The sequence below is a fragment of the Pygoscelis adeliae genome, unplaced genomic scaffold (assembly GCF_000699105.1).
Source record: "Pygoscelis adeliae isolate BGI_AS28 unplaced genomic scaffold, ASM69910v1 Scaffold155, whole genome shotgun sequence".
In the NCBI taxonomy this organism is placed as follows: domain Eukaryota; kingdom Metazoa; phylum Chordata; class Aves; order Sphenisciformes; family Spheniscidae; genus Pygoscelis; species Pygoscelis adeliae.
The window spans coordinates 6,616,776-6,631,914 of record NW_008824932.1 but is presented as its reverse complement, the minus strand read 5'-3'; the positions used below and the strand labels follow the sequence as shown (position 1 = coordinate 6,631,914).

At 43.0% G+C, this 15,139-nt stretch overlaps 1 protein-coding gene and 1 long non-coding RNA gene across 2 annotated transcripts; one reads left to right on the top strand and one right to left on the bottom strand.

The window, feature by feature from the left end:
• Position 1: 1 nt before the first annotated feature.
• Positions 2 to 1,868, top strand: PAQR9 (progestin and adipoQ receptor family member IX; the record flags this gene model as incomplete). Its single annotated transcript, XM_009325127.1, has 1 exon — positions 2 to 1,868. A coding segment is annotated over one exon (450 nt), but the record flags the coding sequence as incomplete, so codon positions are not given.
• Positions 1,869 to 2,656: 788 nt separating this feature from the next.
• LOC103917884 lies at positions 2,657 to 11,277 on the bottom strand. Its single transcript, XR_663654.1, has 4 exons — positions 11,231 to 11,277; positions 11,059 to 11,129; positions 9,784 to 9,953; positions 2,657 to 4,600 (listed from the first exon to the last, which is right to left on the bottom strand). It is a non-coding gene; the product is annotated as an uncharacterized LOC103917884 (long non-coding RNA).
• Positions 11,278 to 15,139: the final 3,862 nt, after the last annotated feature.

Genomic DNA, 15,139 nt, shown 5'->3' with positions numbered 1-15,139 from the left:
CTGCCGCAGCCGCGCCGCCTGCTGCGCCTACCCCTTCGCCGTGCGCACCTTCGTCTTCGCCATGCCGCTGAGCATGGCCTGCCCCATCATGCTGGAGAGCCTCCTCTTTGACCTCCGCACCCGCAACCCCACGCTCTTCGTCTACTTCTACCGGCGCTACTGCTGGCTGCTGGTGGCCGCCTTCTTCAACATCAGCAAAATCCCCGAGCGGATCCATCCGGGGCTCTTCGACATCGTGGGACACAGCCACCAGCTTTTCCACATCTTCACCTTCCTCAGCATCTACGACCAGGTGCACTATGTGGAGGACGGGCTGGCCGAGTTCCTCAAGGCACCCCTGGCTGCCCCCACCTACCTGCACACTGTGGGGTATATGCTGCTCCTGACGCTCTGCCTGGCCGTGGTCGTCAGGAGGTTCCTCAACGTCGCGGACCTCTGCAAGCAGGACTAGCTGGGCCAGCGACCCTTGGGACAGCGACCATCATACCGGTGACCCTTGGGCTGGAGACCCTCGGGCCGATGACCTTCAGACTGGCGACCCTCAGACCAGCCCCACCACGTCCTGAAGATGCTGCGAAACCTGGGGGAAACGCACCTGTGGAAGAGCCAGGTCCCTTTCGTGGAGGGTTGTCAGAGAAAATGACCATGGCAGAACTGCTCATGCTCTTTAAACTACTAGGTTACCAGGGGAAGCAAGCAAACGCTTACTGGTATGTTGCTGCTTAGAGTATAAGCTGAAATAATTTAGTTCTGCTACTAGGAAGAATGCATGAACTGTGAATGCCACTTACTACTTTCATAACAATTAGGTTTAAACTAGCTCTGTATATACGTATATATTTATATATCTAGCTATATATTTATTAGCTACATATATATGTGTATATATATATACACCTGAAGGCACTTGTGCAATGATTACTCATAGACTTTTAATCAACTCCTGTGTGAAATTTCCTAGCGGATTATGCACTGACATTTATCTTCCTCTGTGATACTGTAACAGGCCTTTGCAGCCACATACTGGATTTTAAATGCAAACAAATCGATAGCTAGCTATAGTTTTTAAGGTCTTGCAGCCTTTTCAGCCAGGGAACAATAGATTTATCAGCGAGAGGAAGAACAGCTGTGAGTTATTACAGAATTACCAGTTGATGGAGAGACTTTAATTAGACAGGCAGTGAGTGGTTGGTGTAGCCACTCGGATACTAAAATAAAATAGAGGGATATGTAAAATAACTGAACCAGAAGGGGGTCAAACTAGTTTGGAGCGGGGGCGGGGGGAGAAGAAGGGCACTGCATAATGGCATGGCTCTTCCCCCAGCACGTCAGGAACATCTGTTGTGTTAAGGGGGTTGCTAAGGGGCCCCTTTATCTTCAGCCCTTCAGAGCCGAAGTCAGATGCCAGACTTTCTATAAGCCCCTGCCAAGCTCGGTGGGAGTTCCGTGGATGTAAAGAGAGTAACTGATGCATGAGATCTCATTCTGGATCTTTTAGAGAATTACATGGGACTGGTTTCTTCTGCTCTTTAATTAGAGCACTCTGTCAGATTTACTATCCTAAAATTAGTTGCAGAATAAGGTAGTGCTGAACCCGAGTTCAGGACCTAAAATCTGGCTCTGCAAGTACTGGATACTGGCACTTTCTCATCGTTCCCCACCTTTTCCTATTTTGATTAGTTGTGGCTGCAGCTGGGTGTTTCGAGGTCCTCTTTCAGAAGCTTTGGGGGAGTTCAAAGACAAAAATTACGAGATATTTTCCAAAGCAGTATCTTTTCACAGCAACCCAGGTATTATCCTTCTCACGCGACAAACAGCTAACTATAGATTGAACTTACCCTCCATATAAAGAGACATTTTTGCAAACTACGTGCAGATTTTAAACAGATGCATTTTGATTTTGTCTAGCAGAACAAGTAACAAGTATGCAATAATATTACACAAGGGGGTTACAACTTGAGTTCAGGTGAGAAACTGCTTGTATACCCCATTTTCAAAAAGAAGGGTGGTACTTCCTTAGGAAACGCTGGTGTCATACTGCACAATAGCGCGGTGGCTCTTTAACTCAGCCTCTTTGCCCCTATTGTGGAAATACGTTTGTGCTTGGGTCTTTCCCATTTTCATGGACGTGGCATCCGAAGCCCAAGAAAATGTTTTGAGTCCAGTCCCATAGTCTTCTGTAAGACAAAGCCCCCTCTGTTTATAACGGGAATATAGGAAGGACTATAGCTAGGGATTATGAGGTCAAATCCCTCATATGGGTCAGAATCATCACGGAGACCAGTAATTGATATGCCCTGTACCAATGTCAGCTTTGTGAAAATTTCCCTATGAAAGTTCATAAGCTAAAAGAAAATTACACCCACTTCATTTTATCTTTTATCTCAACCCATTTTAACCATAATGGTTTGGATCTTCTAGATTCGCAGTGAATGATGAGAATGGCCTAACAAAAATTTGTATTCTTTGCCAGCCACAGTTCTGCTAGCATATAATTTGTGGTAGGGTCACATGTGGTCTCTTGAAGAGATGGCTAGAATTTTCTAAAACAGCAGTTCCCAAACTGTGACCTCTTGAGTTATCACTGATGGGCCATAAAAAACAGCACGGCCCTGTGTGGCTGTCCGTGTTCTGTTTTCATTTGCCAACCTGCATTAAAAGAAAATGAAAGCTACATGAACTATTTTTAATTTTACATATTTTCATTAACTTTTGTCATAAATATGGCATTGCTTTATTCAGCTGCCAATAAAGCAGAAAATGATCTGCACCACTGGGAGAGGAGGCTGGTTCACAACACTGTTATGCTTTGAAATGTGCTTTATATTGTGAAAAAACCCTGGAAACTCACAATAGAAAGCAAATGGGTCAAGACTTGCAACGATGCCATCCTATGATTTTCCACAACTGCAAAAAGAGGCCAAAATCTTTGAGATGTGCTGTATTCAAGTTAAAATAATAGAGGCATAGTAGTTAGAGCCCAATGACTCATCCAAGTTTCAAAACTAATTATGTAGAAAGGGTTTGCCTGGGAGATGCCACTAGCATGTCCAACCAGCAATTAAAAACTAAGAAAGAAATCAAAAAGGCCGGGGACAGCAAATCTCAGCAATAGAAGACAGCTCAGAAACAAGCAACAGTAAAAGCCAAATGTAAAAAAAGGCTTTTAAAGCATACTGTATATTGAATTATTTTTGTGCTTGTCAGTCACAATGTAGAGGACAACTCAAGAGGCAATGTCAAAAAAGGCTGTTGCTAACTTGTAAAAATACATTTGATATTTGCAGTTAGGCCACACAGGGTCATCTATATATATCTCAACGACAGATAACAGCATAAAGGTTGGATTGCAACCAACTGCAATTTTACTGGAATCTTACTGCTGTTATAAGAGTTGCCTATGCACCCCAGTCACGCTGCAGATTTGGTATCTGGCTCTGATATTAAGAATGTTGCTTCATTTAAAAGTTTCTATTGGCAAAATGTTGAGGCACGTGTATGGGCCTGAGCACTTCGTGGAGTTATTTGCAAACGCTGGTTGCAAATACTGCTCTCTGAGCCACTGTAAGCAGGAGGTATGCGTCAGGAGTGAATGGGTACCGGGAGATGTGATTAGATTTTAAGAGTTCTAATTAATGTATGTTTGCTCGTTTGGCTGTTTGTTTAAAATGTGGCTACAAATTTAAAAGTTACATTAAGTGTGGAGAATATCTAGGGAAACGCTACCTGAGTGCGTTTATTCAGTGAAGGGACATGTATGTAGATACTTGCTCCATTTGCCATGTCCGATAGCCAGTCTCTGTAAATATGGACAGAACAAAACCGAGTTAAAGAGGTTAAAAGTGGAGCAAGATATCTATAATTATAGTGCTTGAATTTGCTCGTGTAGAAGTGAATGTCAGCATTTGTGTGGCTCGTAAGGGAGCGGGATCTCTTTTTGGTATGAAAGCCACATGGCTGAACATCCGTAAGCATGTCCAGAGCTTAGACAGGAGGTCTAACCTGCAGACTAGATGCATAAGGACATCCTAGAAAACAAACTTTTTTGCATAAGTACCTGTCATAATGTTTTTATTGCCTGGGGACCTGCCGTAAGGTCTACACTGTGGGCTCCACAGCTCATCTTTAAAACCACAAAGGCTTTTTAAGCCTTTTGTGGTAGAATCTGTGTGGGGATGGGGGACGAGGAGAGGACTGGAGCACAAGGGGATGGCCTGAAAATGCCTATGTGTCTTTCCGTCTTCGGCCAACACTGACCTTCAGACTGACATGCCTGTGCCCGTGTGAACTGACTGTTGAAGGGGCCAGTTCCCAGCGTGTTGGTGCCACGGACACCCCCCCCTTGCAATCAGCATGTGCCTAGAACTGCAGTCTACGCGTTGGCGTATATTCAATACGCCTAGCTCCTGGGCACTTCCGAGTAACCTGTAAGCTTCAAACTCATCTTCGTGTAAGATTGATATACCCGTTCTGTAGTAATTATCCCGTACTCTGTGGCGATACGCTGTTTCTTCTTCTGCAGTGTATTCATTTGAATGTCACTAGCCAGGATATCTGTGCAGTTCTGAGCTGCTTCGTTAGCGGGACTGGAGTCTGCAGTCTGGAAACAAAGGGACAGGTTTCATCTGCATGCTGCACTTGTAGAAGTTTAGCAGTTAAAAGTAGAAGCACATTGTTTTTTGCTAAAATGATAGTTTTGCTTAGTTGTCCAAGTGTTGTGCTTATTATTTATTTGCTGAATCCAGCTACTATGTTGGGTTTTTGTCAACAGTGCCCCTGCAGAAAATGACAGTATGAAAGTTTTACTTCATGTTTAAGTAAACTCTCTGAGGCAGCACATTCATAAAGTATTATTGCACTTAACTCGGTTGATTACCATCCACATGCCTTACAGAAGCAAATCATACCTGTAGTAATTGCCCAGATTATACTGTTTTTCATTGCCTATGAGAGTAAAAATGACCAAGTGGCGGGTAACAAGCTGAGGAGTCAGGCACTCCTGGGTTCTTGTCCCTGCTTTGCCACTACCTGTTCTGTAATCTAGGGCAAGTTGTCTAAACTGTGTTCATTTTGAATGAATTTAATTCATGTAAAACACTGGAATTGTACCAGGGTTGAATTTGACCCTCTGTGTCTCAGTTTCTATATCTGTAAGATGGGGACAATATACCTTACCTACCTCGCAGGGTTGCTCTGGAGACTAGCTAATGTTTGTAAAGCACTTAAAAATGCAAAGACCCTCCTAGGTGCTAAGAAGAAATATTACTGAACTCCGGCAGAAAGAATGTTCTATTTTTCCGTAGCTCCTCATCTCACAGGGAGAGGAACATGAACGCTTCTAGATCATGAACTCTTGGGACAAACTCTCGTCATTGCCATACTCCTAGGAGGTTCACATCCTGTGTCCTTTGGAGCTGATGGCAAAATTTCCACTGGCTTCAGGCGGGGGGCAATCAAGACCTAATCAGTAGCACACAGGCTGACTAAATGCTTAAGGGTCAGGAGTAAAGAGAAAACATAAATGAGTTAAGTACTTTTTGGGAATTCTCACTGGTGACTTCTACCGAGGGGCACTGTAATGCTGACATGAGGCCTCGTTGTTCATTTAGCCATGGATTGTATTCCAGTTACCGTGAAACAATGGAGCAAGATTTCCCATCAGTGTCTGTAAGACTACGATTATGTCTCAGTTGCCATTGGGAATTTCAACCTACTTCAAGCTACTTCTTACCGGAGCAAAAAGATCTTAAATAAATGAAGCTTTTGAATAAACATGGGTAAGCATTTGGGAACATAAAATTGTATTGATCAGACAAACACCTTTCTCTTTTCCCCTCCCGTTCTCCAAAACCAACAACCTGGAGCCAATCCTATTCTTGAGCTCAAACTTGGATCTTCCTTTGCTGTGGAGCCCTGACTAATCATCCTGCTAACCTACTCTGCCCTTCTCCTGGAAGGACTGATATAAACAGCCCCACTGAGTAGAGGACGGTGTTTTTAAGAGCTTTTCTAACTGGCAGGAGTAGTGGAGACAAAAAAAAAAAAGACAACAAAGACATCAAAAGGTTTGAGTGGTTCACTAAGTCAAAGCCTCTACCGTTAGAAATTTGCCCTATCCGAGTATATTCCTAGCTTCTGGCAGACACCTGTAAGTCAGGGCTACACGACCAACACCCAAATTACAGCTGAGACTTTACCCTCTTCTCCTCAGATGAGGTGCAAGATACTGAGGAAGTGTCACATGCACTGAAAGACACAGACCTCCATTCAAGACATTTAGTGTCTTGGAGCTGGGTGTGGAATAAAGTTAAATTATTTTCATAACTCGCTTAGACAGATGCTGCTTCATTCCACTGAATTCAGTAATAAATTAATGACCAAGACAAAGGAAGCAGGCTTTTGCTCAAAGTTCCCTGTAAGGAAACACCACCAGCAGACTTCTGCTTTCAGGGCAATTGCTTCCTGGGCCATACTCAGAACATGGAGGATTCTGAAGTAGGGCTTCGCTATTTCATGTGAATTACTTAGGATTTGTGGTTGTAGCTGGGGGTTAATAGTATGGAGAAACAGTTTATAGCGAGTCAATTCTGTCTGCTAGAGTCAAGCACGCTGTAGTAAGAGGTATTACATTTAAGGGTCTGTGCATGCAATGAACAAACAGTGTGGATTTTGTTTGGTTCTGTTGGGAGGGTTTGAAAATTTACTCTTTGTACACTTTTTGGATGCTGAATACTGTATATGTAATGACTATGCATTTTTAGCAAAAAAGGTGTGAACTATAAATAAAGTTGATTCTGAGTACATTTTTGCAGAAATGCATTTATACAGTTTTGTCATTTCTTAATATAAATTACTGTGACACCTGTAGGATCAGAAATGTGTTGAAGGTAGTTATCTTCAAACACAGATGTTGTTAGCCTAAGTACAGGAACTTCCAATTCTTGTATAGTAGTGTTGGTATTTCTGAAAACACCGTACCACAGCAAAAGTATTGTTGCCATTTTATTGCCTTTTATATTTTAAAGCAATAAAATAGCATCATTGCCTTTTTAGTTCTCCAATATCTATGCTAATTAATTAATGATAGGCATCCCTGTTATATTAAAATTCATTAATATGTATAAGAAGATCAGTGTTCTGCCTACAGCACTTACTGAAAGAATCATGAAATTGGTAGCAACAGCTATGTCAAGAATCTCAGAAAAATACTGACTGCAAAATGAAGAGGTCTATTTGGCATGAAATAAAGTCTCCCATTTGGCAGACTAGGAACGTTCTAAGTGGCAGAATATTGTTTTCAGTCCAAGTCAGGCACCGAAGAGCACTCAATGAACTGCAATTACATAAAGAATCTGCTTTAAGCCTTCTGTGTCAAAATTTGATGTAGCCCAAGATAATTGCAGGCACCCCCTGATACTGTTAAAAGGCTGAACACAATGGAAAACTGTAGGATCGTCTAGTTGAGGTTTGTAGAGTCCCTTCAAAAGTTCTAAAATTCTTGAGAGTTCTTGTTTGCAGAGTTTGTACGTCCTATTTGAAATATGGTAATGACCAAGTATTTGATGAGCCCAGCAAAAACATCCATTGCCACCACTTAAACAGATGCTTCAAAAGACTACAAAAGACTACATTCTACAAATAAACACATGCTTCAAAAGACTGCATCCTACTGTTAACATTTAAGGCCTTTCATAATGCTATCAGTAGGCTCTGGATCTGGCTGCTGGACATGAACATGCAGGAGGAAAACCTCACAGAACTGATGGAGGCAGTGAGGCTGGCAAAATCCCGAGCGGAATGGAAAGCAACAAAAGTCACTGCTAGGACAGGTAGTTCATTGAGGTCAGTACCTCAGCCTTCAGCTGAGATGGCTCCATAGTTGTTCTGATAACCAACTGGAAATCTGAAGGCAACCTACCTTTTGTTACCATGACATCAATTCTCTGACAAATGGCCCTAAAAGTCAGGACAGTGTACTTGTGGAGGAACAAAGGGACATCTGATACACAGCTTTAACCTTCAGCTTTTATTCTCTCATCGTAGGATAATGTATGGTTAGTAGAATCTGTGAGTGGAGATGAAACTCATTAAAAATTAAAAAGCTGGTAAAAATGAAAAGCAAATCAGTATTAATGCCAAGGCTAAAACTTGGTTTCAGTAAGAGAGCCTCTGGGGCAGACATTTCAGATGCAGTCTTCTGCATCAGAAAGCCCTCTATTACGAGGCAGATTTCTTATCAAGAGTGGCAGTAGACTGCTGTTAATGGGGAGCTGGAAATATTTCTCTTGCTAGGGAGCACAGCCTTTGGGTATATGATATAAGCTTTACAGGAGAATGACAACAATGATATCACACAATCTTTTTGGAGAGTAAACAATTTTAGAGAGTTCTGTAGTTTGAGTCTGTCCTGCCCCAAGATCTAATCGTTTTGTGTCCCTCCTGACTGATGAAATACAAAAATACAGTTTTCCTTCATTTTTGGTGTTAAGCATACTTCTCATCTATTATCCTCTGTTTGCTAGGAAACAGCTATTCTCTGTCACTCTCCTCTGTTGTTCTGAGGAATTGGGCAATGCCACTTCTACAAGAAGAAAAAAACCTGTTTTTTTTCCCTCTTTATATGCTGGGCTCTCTCCCCGCAGTCCTGGGGCTATGGAATTCAATCACTGGCACACAGTAGTGTCCCAAAATGTCAGCGTTTCTTTTTAGCAGCACTTGGAAAGACAACTATGAAATGTCAACGGGGTGGATAACAAGCAGCAATATCTGAAGCACTCAGAAATAATATAAATAATGAGCGAAAGATAAACAGGTCCCTGGGAGCACTTCTCTGATACCTTTGTACGCACAGGCATTCTCGCTCTTACTATCCCAAATTTAGTGAAGCTCATAAGCACATGCTTAACTTTAATATGAATATATGTTTATCTTTGTTCATTCACAGGGGTGAACTTTTCCTCGTGTTTAAGTGTGCTATAGAAGCAGAGCCCTAATGAGCAGACAGTGCCAGGGAAATGCTGCCAGCAAGAGTCTGGCAGAGCAAATTCTGCCATTCAGCCCGAAGGCAGTGTCCTACCTTCCGACACCGAAGACTCACATTCCCTCCTCTGCCTTAGTCTGAAAGATTTTAATACGAAACAAAGAGCAAAATACATATGTAAAAGCTAGAAATGCACCGACTTAGTCATGAAATAAAACTGCAAATTTTCCAACTGTAGCAATTACAATAACAAAACATTCTTTCTTGTAGTCTGGTAGAAAACCACTCCATAGCTTGGAGTAAACCAGTTTGGAACAGTAATCAGACTCACTGAGCACTATAAAATACATTCACTAGCCAACCTGGTTAAAAATAGTGTTTATTTCTGTATTATATAGACTCAAAGATTAAACACAGAAGCGAAATATTCTGTGCAGAATGCCTTTGTCACTAGCAATAGAGCATGTTCCTTCGAACTATAAGTATTCCACTCCAACAGAGGCATGCCATAGCCTTTATTTTGAAGTTCAGATGTACTTTGGCTAATAAAAAATAATTTGACTTAACTGATTTCAGTGAAACATAGGGAATTGAGGGTTTACATGAGTGGAAAACCTGCTCAACTGCAATATTCAGGTTGTATAATTAAGGTCACATAAAGTCACGGCTAACTCGGCACTCAGCAGCCCTAACACCTCAGAGGGAGTATACAGCCAGTGTATGTTAGGATCTGCTTCTACTGAGATGACCAGTAATCCAAAGGACATAGTGAATTGATATAATGAATGGAAAATAGTACATACCTCCATTACAGTTAAACTGTGATGAGTATATTCCTGTAGTCAGACGTAAGGCTGAATTACTTACATGGTAAATGTGTTCAGACAGCAACATTTATAAAAAAGTTGGTAGTGCCCTATGTACTTTGGCTGAGGTCTCCAGCTGTTACCAACAAGACATTTTAGAAGTCTTCCTTATTAAAGGAAAAAAAGGGAAAAATTAATCTCAGAGTTGAAAAGATGTGTTGATTTCGACTTTGCTGGCAGACTTGTTACATAGATTTGCACAAAGCAAATGAACTGATGGACTTAAAAATATTATCAAGTGAAGTAATCACTGCTTTCTCTTCTGAAAGTCACAGAGACTTTCTCCAAGCAGAGTTACTGAAGACCCACAGTGAATCTGGCCGTCTCACCTTTACAGCAGTTGTGGCTCAGAGCGCAAGTCCTCTGTGGAAAGTACTGGATGTTCACCTAGCAGTATCAAATGCAGTTTATTGGCGCTTTTAAATAACCCCAAGGAATGTTATTCATTAGCCAAACATGCACAAATAGCTAACAAATATTTATGATTTTCAGGCTCTGGAAGTGTCATGATTTCTAGCTTCAGTGTCAGGGCAGAACCGCCAGATATGTCCCAGACATGAGTGACTTCCAGCTTATTACTCAACATTAAGCACTCTTTGTTTTAAAAGCCATTTCAGTCACCCAGTGTCTCATGAATGAAACAATCTGCAGCAAACAGGCTGGTAAATGAAGTCTCTAAGGTGAAAACTTCCCATGTGTACTATAATAGATTAGCGGTAGTGAGGTTCCCGTCATGAGTGATTCATGAGCTACATTCACAAACAAGCACCGGACTCGGTTCTCTTCCCTTTGCATTTTGCCTGGAAGCCACAAAGAGGCTGGAGAATAATTCTGGCGGGTAAAAAGCCCTCTGACCCTACTTATTCCCTAATCACATCGCTCCAGTACTGGCACAGAGGATGCAACAGGAATGCAGAGCGGCACAGCACATCTCCTCTACGCTGCGCTAGTCCGTATGTGGCACATAGTCCCCGGTGATCCCACCAGGGTTGCCCCCACACACAAGTCAAAGCAGCCTGAGAACCAGGCAATTACAGCCTTGCCTGCTTGCTGTGCCAAGTGAACCTCAGAATAAAGAGATTCAGGCCTGCTGTTCAGAAGGAAGTTTTGCAACATTACTCTGTGCCCAGCAGACCTGTGGAGGACACTGAGGTCAACCAGCAGGAGTTTCCTACACAAGGTTTGGCCTTACTCAGTTTTAAGAAAACAAACCTCAATTTTCAAATTCAGCCATCAACGCTCTGAAATCTCAGAGTTTGATTGAGTCCTCATATTTCACCAGCCTGAAATGAAAAAAAGACAAAATAAATTATTCACATATATTGAAAAATGTGAGCTAATTCAGATTCATTTTTTCTTAATCTGCCCCAGTTAATGCACAGACCTGAACAGTAGCATAGTAGTGCGTGTGGAGATCAAGTGAAGTGTAGTGTAGCACAGTGTCTATTTTAAAACAAACTGGCTGCAGTGATTTTTTGGAAGCCAGCCGGCACAGTGGCGGGTCTGGCGGGCTGGCCTGGCGGTGAGGCCGGAGGCTCGGCAGCAGAGCCACCAGGAGGAGCGCGCAGACCGCTCCCGGGGTGCAGGCATGTCCCTCCAGCAAGGCCAGTGGGAACCTGTATGGCTCCAGCAAGGACACATTTTTTCCATGGTAGCTAGCCGCTGCATTTCTCATTTGCAGCGCACAGAGAGGAGCAGAGGAGTACTCACCAGACGCCTCCACCCACTGCCTGTTTTCCCTGGACGCTGCACAGCCGGTGAAAGCGCTGCCCTTCGTGGCTGCCCTCCACTGCCCCCAGGGCTTATTTGGAAGGGATGCCCCATCCATATAATGCTTTAAGAGAGAAGCTGGCACAGACAGCCTGACGGTCTGGCAAAAATAATGCCTTAGAGGCAGCTGCTTGCTGATATAATCCCATATGAAAAGAAAAACTGTTTTGGAGGGGATGACGCTGCCCTCTTAGGTATTCCTGGAACTTAAACCGAGCATGAGTCAGTCAGAGCGAAAGTATGCATCTTGCCATGTTGACTTTTTATTTAAACATATTGACTAAAATAAGTTCATTTGTTCTGTTTCCTTTACCATATACATACCGCAGCAGATACAGATTAACATACCTATTAGACTTACATACCAGTTTAAAACTAATGTGTGCTAAACAAGCAAAGAAACAAAACAGGCAATAGGTCAAAAAAATTTCTGAAACTATCTCCTTATGCAGGATTTCATCCTCCAGTACCTGGAAGGCTGCAAGGCCGAGCATTTGAAAGTCATCAGTTCAGAAATAGCTCCTTCCTGGCCCAGAACTTTCTGTGAGGATTTCTCAGGACAAATTCAGGGCAAGTGAGCGGGACCGGCCCTGGTAAAGCCCAAGTTAGCCATGAGGCACACACCTGGCTGGCACGACGCCATGTCCACCCTGCCATAGCCGACCTGTCGCCTACTGGATGTGAACGGCTTTTTTATTCTGCCACTCGGTTTTCAGACTGGTCCATGTTAGTACAGCCTACCTACCATATTCCCAGCTAACGTCAAACAATGCACATATATTTCATGCTATAGTTTTCAACACCTAAAGCATTAAAAAGTACTTTCTGAAGTATTGCAGTCCTCTTTTTGGCTCTAACATTGAAATGTCAATTGTAACAGTGCTATGATTCAATCCCTGCTAGCTAGTTAACTAGCCTTTTCCCCCTCCTTCAACTGCAGAGTATACATATTGTCCCCTGCTCATAGTGTCCCACTTGAGCAGGAGCGGTTGGACTAGCTATGCTGTTTGTAAAGCAGAGCCGACACTCGTCCCCTGCTCAGTGACAGACACAGATACTAGCTCTTGGCTTGCCATGACCTTCGAGCTCTCCTGGAGAGCTCCGATTCATTCTGGCCAGCGTCACGTCACTCCCAACCTGCAGCCAAATATCACGCGGCACCTCTGAGACAGCCGTGCTTTCCTGTCCGCTATTCATCCTTCGAATAAGCCTGTTCTGAGCACAGGCACAAGCCAGAGCTGCCCTGAGGCTGTCAGATGATCTCCACAGCCCTCGTCGAAGCTGGGATATGAGCGAGCCTGGTCCACTCCTTTCTCATTAACACTGACATATGGGAAAGTATTTTACAATACGAGCTCCTGTGCAAGCTGCCCAATGACCTCTACATCTTGTCCTGGCACAAGCTGTGCAAGTCAGCAGCCTCACTGCATGGATGCAGATCTAGCATCTCATTAAAGTGTTTCTGAATTTCTTTACTATGCTATTTTCTTCCTTTCAAAAACGTTTTCCCCAGCCGTTTATTTGTTCACACTTTCTAACCTAACTTCACTATCTCATCACCTTCTCTTCACAAATTTGAAGCCTGAAGCCGTATTTCTTTGGTTCCGACTCCTTCAGGGCAAGCTGAGTTCTGACAACTGCCTCGAATGTGGGTGGAAGTTCTCCGGGAAAAACCAAGGTGGAGCCGATAGCAAGACTGTCCATGCTGTACACAGGGCGCTTCTCCCTGCGTCAGTGCCATACTGATGCCCTGCCTGAGTCTTGTTAACATTGTGTAGCTACGCGTACTGCTGTCACGCAGATAGGACATACAACTGACTTCCTAACTACCTGTGGCCTTTCCATGGTCTTCTCCTCCTGTCTTATGCCATTGGTTGTATTAGCACTAAAGAAGAGTAAATAACTCTACATCGCACCTGAGGCATGGTCAAAATGCGGCAACATGCAATCATGCCTGTACATTCAGTTGAAGCCAATAATAACGTAATGATCAATGTATTCTGACGTACCATCGAAAACTGAATGTACTTATTTCCTCACACAGTCTGTCTATAGGTAAAGCTTTTCTGGATATTTCAGACACATTATATAAACTAAGTCTACACACAACCTGTCTACATACAAAATAACCTTGAGAGTGAAATTCTAGACTCTGAAGAATTTGCTTTGGTAATAGCAAGATTTATTGTCTTTTCTCATAAGATTTTGTTCTTAGGCTATCAGTCATCATTTCTTTGTCAACAGATTTTGCGTAGCTCAACATGACTGATTGACTTGCAAGTCTGACCGATGAGAATCCGGAGGCCTGACTGTATTTTCCGATAACAACTGCAGGGATTTACTCTCAACTAAGACTGTAAGAAATGTTCTGCAGTACAAGCCCCATCTTTTATGCTCAATGTCAAATATAACAGGCTTCTAATAATAGAGCCACCACAATCTGTCCAGCTATTCCAGCCCTGGATCTGCCACAGGAAGCATCTCATTAGATTATAGCTAATGCAGTAAACAGTGACTTAATGCAGCGAACAGTGACTCTTTCTAGTGACATGGTAAAAACAGAAAGGTTTCACATGTTGGGGAGTTTCCTCATCTACAACGCTCTTCTAGAGGATTTAGCAGGGTGAGTTTCAGTGAAATATTTACCATTCCTTTTACACAAATTACCACAGCATGCACTGAACTCCGGGGTTTTCATAAGGCCCTTTATAAGTCGGAAGGACAGCGATCTACAGGGTATGCTGATGCCAAGTCTCGAATTTCAGACCTCACTTATAATTGTGCGTTCAAAGATTTTTATTTTATGGTGGGAACATAATGGAAGAAATAGGAAAGTAATGGGGAAATATAACTTTCCCCACATTATCCCTTAACTCAAAGAATTTTCTTGAAAATTCCCACATTCCCTTAAATTACTTTCATGTAAGTAGTCTCAGAAGTATCAGTTGCTTTGGGACTAGCTGTTAACAAAATAAAATAAAATAGTTCTAAGCTGTTGCTTGGCTTTGACTACTGCAGGTAATATTCCAGACTAATTCTCTGGTCCAGCTGGCATTACAGTGCACTGTTCTCACCGATGCTCATTTGAACAGTTATCTTAAGCCTACATAGAATTCGTGTGTCACCACAGACTTAGGGGAGGAAAAAAATTGATGCAGAGGTGCCGGGCTTCATGGCTCCCCAAGCTATACGCAAAACCTTCAGCCTCCCATATCCTGCAGCTGCACAGCCAGAGCTCTCAAAGGATCCCAGCCTCATGCTTTCTGCTGTGCAGCCCCACCATCCCAGCCTTATATCCTCTACCACCAGGAAAGCAAGCTGAGGCAGCGAGACAGGTTAAGCCCACAGCCACAGCCCACAGTCAGGAGCAGAGCTGGACAGTGTTAGGAAGTCATGGTTGAAAACCCCGATCAGAAACCCAAAGACAAGCAGCTACAAACCAAACCTGCAGAACAGCAGAGAGTTTTACCTCCACACCACCTGCACATCAGAGACCGGGGCCAGGAGAGGAGTGTGTTCCCTG